Source organism: Sphaerodactylus townsendi, linkage group LG03 (assembly GCF_021028975.2).
Source record: "Sphaerodactylus townsendi isolate TG3544 linkage group LG03, MPM_Stown_v2.3, whole genome shotgun sequence".
Lineage (NCBI taxonomy): Eukaryota > Metazoa > Chordata > Lepidosauria > Squamata > Sphaerodactylidae > Sphaerodactylus > Sphaerodactylus townsendi.
In genome coordinates this window covers 157,352,477-157,358,481 of record NC_059427.1, presented here as the reverse complement: position 1 = coordinate 157,358,481, position 6,005 = coordinate 157,352,477, and the positions used below count along the sequence as shown (strand labels likewise).

The 6,005-nt window shown below is 47.8% G+C and overlaps 1 protein-coding gene across 1 annotated transcript; it reads left to right on the top strand.

The window, feature by feature from the left end:
• Window positions 1-4: 4 nt before the first annotated feature.
• Window positions 5-1,105, top strand: GPR84 (G protein-coupled receptor 84; the record flags this gene model as incomplete). The annotated part of the gene is made up of 1 exon (XM_048487517.1): window positions 5-1,105. A coding segment is annotated over one exon (675 nt), but the record flags the coding sequence as incomplete, so codon positions are not given.
• Between the last annotated feature and the right edge of the window lie 4,900 nt (window positions 1,106-6,005).

The following is a 6,005-nucleotide window of genomic DNA, read 5'->3' as shown; positions in this document are numbered from 1 at the left end:
GTTGGTTGTGCCCAAGGTCTGCACTTGTAGTTTCCACCGCATCAAAGGCCGGCCCTACACCACCATCCTCATGGGCCTCTACTTCGTGGTAGGCCTCAGCTGCGTTGGCATCTTCTACTTCCTGATCCATCGCAAAGTCAAAAGCGCCGCCCACGCCATGGATCAATACAAGCTGAAGAAAGTCAGCGTCAAGGGAGCCCATGTGGCTGGAACCAGCTCAGCTACCCCAGGGCATTATCAAGAACTGGACAGTGGGGTTGATAGTGCAGGGCCTTCCCAGCAGTCCTGCGAGGATCTACCCTCTGAGCCAACTTCCAAAACCTCCGTTCCTTCAGCTTCAGGGAGCAACAGCACTCCTCCAGTGCCTCAGCCTGGTGTCCCACTGAAGAAAGCAGCCACTAGCCAGCCAAAAGACAGCAATACGGAATTCCGCCGGGTGACCCGCATGTGCTTCGTGGTCTTCATTTTCTTTGTCTTGTGCTACATCCCCTTCCTGCTGCTCAACATCTTTGATGGCAAAAGCAGGGCCCCAACTGTCCTGCACATGATTGCTGCTAACCTCACATGGCTCAACAGCTGCATCAATCCAGTGCTTTATGCTGCTATGAACCGCCAGTTCCGTGAAGCCTACAAAGGAGTGCTCAGCAACTTCACACAGAGGTTTTGCTGGTGCAGCTAACCAGAAGCGTAGCGTTCGCTGCCTCTGCAAATATCTTCTCTTTGTCCACAGTTCTGGAGGTCCCAAAGAATCAGCCTAGAATGTCCTAGCAGTTGGCATTCATAGGTCCCCATGCACTTCTTGAGAGTGGGAAAAATACCACTTGTGAGGTTAGTAGCCAGTGGTGGAAGTATTTGACCTGGCTAGACTTCAAGGAATCGGAGCAACTGTTGCTCCTTCACAGAGCCGCTTGTGTAGAAATATTCACTAGTTCTCTTTTTAAATAAGTGTGAACACTGAAAACACTGCCGAATCCTCACATTACTATTTGTATATATTTTTATTTGCAAATGTATATTTTTTTCACACACATACATGTAGAGAAGCCATGTTCCTGTATCATATCAAGACTATTATTCTTGGCCATGGCACAATCCCCCCCCCCCCCATTCCTACCTCTGAGATTTACTGGGGCTGCCATTTTTCCCCTGGGACATGGGATTCCCTGACCCTGGCTCTTGTTTCCTACCACTGCTTATACACCATTGGGAGACAAATAATGTAAAGAGACCTGCTGGTAGTCTTGGAAAACTATGGAAATGTCAGTCTACTCTAGGAATCACTGGAAACTCTGTGATTTTACCATAGAGTTTCTGGTGATTCCTAGAGAGATGTGATGTCACTTCATGATATCCCCCGGAAGTGACACCATGCTGTCGCTGAGCCTATCCCTGTCTCCATCTCCCTCCGCATCCCACTAAGACTCCTGCTAGGACTCGCCAAAGAGAGCACCTACAAGATCCCTTCAGTTCGGACTGACTTGTTGGCATCCCCAGTTAAGTCTGGTTTTTATTTGTTTAGACCAGGGGTAGGGAACCTTTAACACTCAAAGAGCCATTTGGACCTGTTTCCCATGGGAAAAGAAAACACTTGGAGCCGCAAATAATTTTTGACATTTAAAATAAAGATAACACTGTATATATTGGGGTTTTTTTACCTTTTACTCCGCTCATTCTGAGAAGCGCATGGATGCGTCCGCCCTGCTGCTTGCAGGGCGGGCAAGAATGGAGCCAGTGGCTCGGCCTTGCCGGCCGCCAGGAAAGCACCCGCCCCGCTTCAACGGGGCAGGCGAGAGGGGAAGCCCGCAGTGCGGCCCAGCCGACCGCGGGCAGTTGGTGTGCCCACCCTGCTGCCTGCAGGGCAGGCAAGGATGGGGCCAGCGGCTTGGCTTGTGGAGCCACAGTGCAAGGGCAGAAGAGCCGCATGCGGCTCTCGAGCCGCAGGTTCCCTACCCCTGGTTTAGACTGCTGTGCTCTCCAGCAATAACACAGAGATAAGCTGGAACTCTGAATCAATACCTATTGAATGACCTGGACGAAATTCTCCTCTTTACTCTTCTCCCTGGTGCCCATGAATTCAGACAGTGGCTCCTTGAAGAGGAAGGAGATTCTGAAGCTGAGACGCTAGGGCCATTTTCACATGGCCCAATTATATCGGGTTACAATCGGTATCTTACAATCCAGGTTTATTTTATCCCGGTTTCTCCCTGCACATGGCTGCCTGTTTCTGTGAAGGAATTGAGTGAAAACTGGGAGGGAATACTCCAGCTTGTTTCACACAAACCCAGATCTTTTGTATTTACATTGGAAGAGAATCCACACATCCACAAACATCCCCAGTGTGCCACGTTCTGATTGGCTGTTGTTTTTGGGCTGCCCACCCCTCCTTAACACTGAACTCAAACTGGCTGTTTCCCGCTCCATTTTGGGCCATTGCCACCCCCACAAAAAGGCTTCGCTTCTGATAGGTCGATCCACAGTGAGCAGGAGAAAACGAAGCCCCCCTTTTTTCCACTTCTGGATAGGGCCCGGTGCAGGCCTCGATCCGGCAAGTGGCAGCAAAAAAACAACGGGGCACAGCATCACATCACATTCCCACTCACGTTCTCATATTTTTGTGTAAAACAAGAGACTCATCCCCCCTGCCCCAAGATAGGCCCACTAACATTTGGTCCAAAGTGCATATCTCCCTAGTTATGTGCTCTGAGCAACCAGTACATGTACAGAAAAGAAAATAGGGACATTTTGGGACTCCACTCCTGATTAACCCACGTGAAATGGCACCCGGTCGATACCATGACCAGAAAACATACTTGGGGGAACGTTTCGGAAAGGGCAGGCTGCAGTGGTCGGCGGCTCAGCAGAGTTGAAAACTGACATTGATGTCAGGCAGGGAGATCGGGGGGCAGGTGGCAGGGTGGGGAGATCAGGTGGCTGGGTGGAAAAAATAAACTGTTTTTGCTCCCGCAGTATTTGGCCAATGTGGGATTTTTGAAAAGAATTGCCAAATTGGCAATTTTTGAAATCCCAGGATGAAGGAAATATCACAGAACAAACAGGACAGGGTATCATGCGAACCTCTTGGCCAGACTGGGATATTTTCCTTGCTCAACCTGGGATATTTGGACTGTGCAGAAACGACCTATGAGTAGGGTGTCTTTGGGGATGGTGGAAACTGATACTGTCAACCACTGGAGTTGATTAGAAGAGTCACCCCTGCTGACGTAAATGTTAGTGCTCAACACTTGGGGTTGCCAGCTCTGTAATATAACCATGTACTGTCTATGCATACGAGCTTTCGCTGCTGTGTGAGACTCTTTGTATGTTAAGGTTGTTCTTTCTTACAGTATTTAATAAAATAATTCATAATTTTTTAAAGACTCTGCTCTCCAGATTCTGGTCAAGCTCAGCTTCACTGTTGTTTCCACCACAATCTGATGGTCCATTCCTTGCTCAAGGGGTAGACTTGTGAGATGAAATGTCTTGCAAGCCGTTAGATTGCTAACCTCCAGGTAGGACCCAGAGATTTCCCTGAATTACAACTGATCTCCAGAATACTAAAATCAGTCCCCCTGGAAGAAATAGCAATTCCACAGGACAGGATTAGCTCCCTCCCAAAGCTCCGCCCCCAAATCCACCCCCCCCAAAAATGGAGTTGGCAACGTTGCTAAGTTTGCAACGATGCATACGCTGTGAGATGTTTTGAATCAAAATGATCCCGTAGCTAATCATTTTTGCTGTGGGCTGCTATATTTCTGCTGGGATTTTTAAAAAATGGGAAATGATGCGTAATCAGCCTTGTACTAGACCAGACGCTTGGGCGTTTTCCAGAGGGACATAATATCCCGAAGGAAAACTGAGATCATACATACTGGGATGTTTGTATCCCGGTTTCATCATTCGCACGGCCGCCCGTTCTCATGTCCAGACAGGGAGGAAGAACTCCAGGTGATTACGCACGGGCCCGGTTTTAGAAGAAGAAGAAGAGGAGGAGAAGTTTGGATTTATAACCCCCTTTCTCTCCTGTAGGAGACTCAAAGGGGCTTACAATCTCCTTTCCCTTCCCCCCTCACAACAAACACCCTGTGAGCTAGGTGGGACTGAGAGAGCTCCGAGAAGCTGTGACTAGCCCAAGGTCACTCAGCTGGCATGTGTGGGAGTGCACAGACTAATCTGAATTCCCCAGATAAGCCTCCACAGCTCAGGTGGCAGAGCGGAGAATCAAACCCGGTTCCTCCAGATTAGATACACAGGCTCTTAACCTCCTACGCCACTGCTGCTCCCTTTTAGTTTCATTTTCCACTGCAACGTTTCCGCGCATACGTGAACAGACTCGTTTTTCTGACATTCTGATTGGCCGCAGCTGTGGGGCGGGGAGAGCAGGTGGCAAGGTGGGAAAAATAAATCTGTCCCACAGTGTTTGCATGGGAGCGAGAGAGGCGCGTTTTTTAAAGAACCGCCAATTTTATCATTTTTTGAAAGCCACAGGATAAGAGAAATCTCATGGGGCGGGCCTGAGTTAGATCCAGAAGCCATGCGGAAGTCTTGGCCCAACCAGGATGTTTCACCTCCTTATCCCAGGATATATTGTCCGTCGGGGAAACATCTTGGTCTATTAACATCAGTGTTGTCTGCTTTGACTGGCAGCATCTTTCCAGAGTCAAGGGTGGTAGTTCATGCATATAACCCCACTGCCTGATCCTTTTAATTGGAGATGCTGGGGACTGAAAAGCAGATGCAGCACCACTGAGCCAGGGGCTCACTTGTGATTTCTTCACCACCAACAGCAATTTTTACAAGCCACTCACCAAACCATGTGTTTATGTCTGTTTATGAACATGAATTGTTACTTGTCAGGAGTGGTTCAGTTCAAAAAGTACTGTGACTTTTCAGTTCATAAACATTTGCCTATAAACACTCAGAATTTAAAAAAAAATGTTTACCCCCCTGTTTACTCCCCTTTAAGCACCCTGCAACACTGACCAGAACTAAGAAACAGGGCCGGCTTTCACAATCACTGCAGCATTCTAATGATGATAGACTGCTCTTGAACAACCTACCCTGGAGAATCTTGGGAGGGCTGAGCTAAGGGTCCGATGAGTGGAGTTTAAGGCATTACCACTTTGTGGAGGGAGGCATTCTCTGCCACTAATTTTGATCTCGTCTGAAGAAGTGAACTCATGAAAACTCACGTTGACATGAATGTTACTTGTCTTTAATGTGCCACTGGATACTTGTTTTATTTTGCTGCCACAACCTAACACGGCTACCCTTTGGGAATCTCTCATTTACAACTAGAAACTTCCCTTTCCCAAAACAGAAGGTCTCCAGCTTTAAATGCAATTGTCCCAAATTAGTCAGTCTTTCTTTTTGTTTTTGTTTTTTTAATTGTAAGTAGGGCAAGTCAGGTGACACTTCACCCACCACGGGCTGAATAAGGACATAGGATTGTTAACTCACTACATGCTGATTTTCAGCCCTTCAGCATCTCTGATCTGGATGGTCCCGACCTAGAAGGCCCAGCTGCTGGATGAACACTTGACAGGGATGCTTTAGGATGCTCCAGCCTTAAGCAGGAAGTTGGACTTGATGACCTGTATGGCCCCTTCCAACTCTATGATTCTGTGATTCTAATCAAGCCAATTACATTCTGCCTTGTAGCTCCCTTCTTCATGAAACCCCTTCCCCCTACAAGCTGGGATGTATGGGCTCAGGAATCTCCATTCCTACTTCTATGCAATGAAGAGAGCTTTGACCCTTGAAAGCTCAGATCCTGAAATTGCTACTGGATTTGAATCTAGTTTTTCTCCTGTAGCTACCCTCTGACACTGCCTGTACCCTAGTTACCACAGCCCTGAGTAAAGGGATATGAGTGCTGAAAATGTGAGGTGCTAAATACATTATACCTGGAGGTACCACCTCTTTTTTTAAACCAGTGTGCTATTGACAGCTGCCAAGCCTGCAGAAATCAGCAAAAGGCAAGTTTTTTTCCAGCATGATGACTTCCC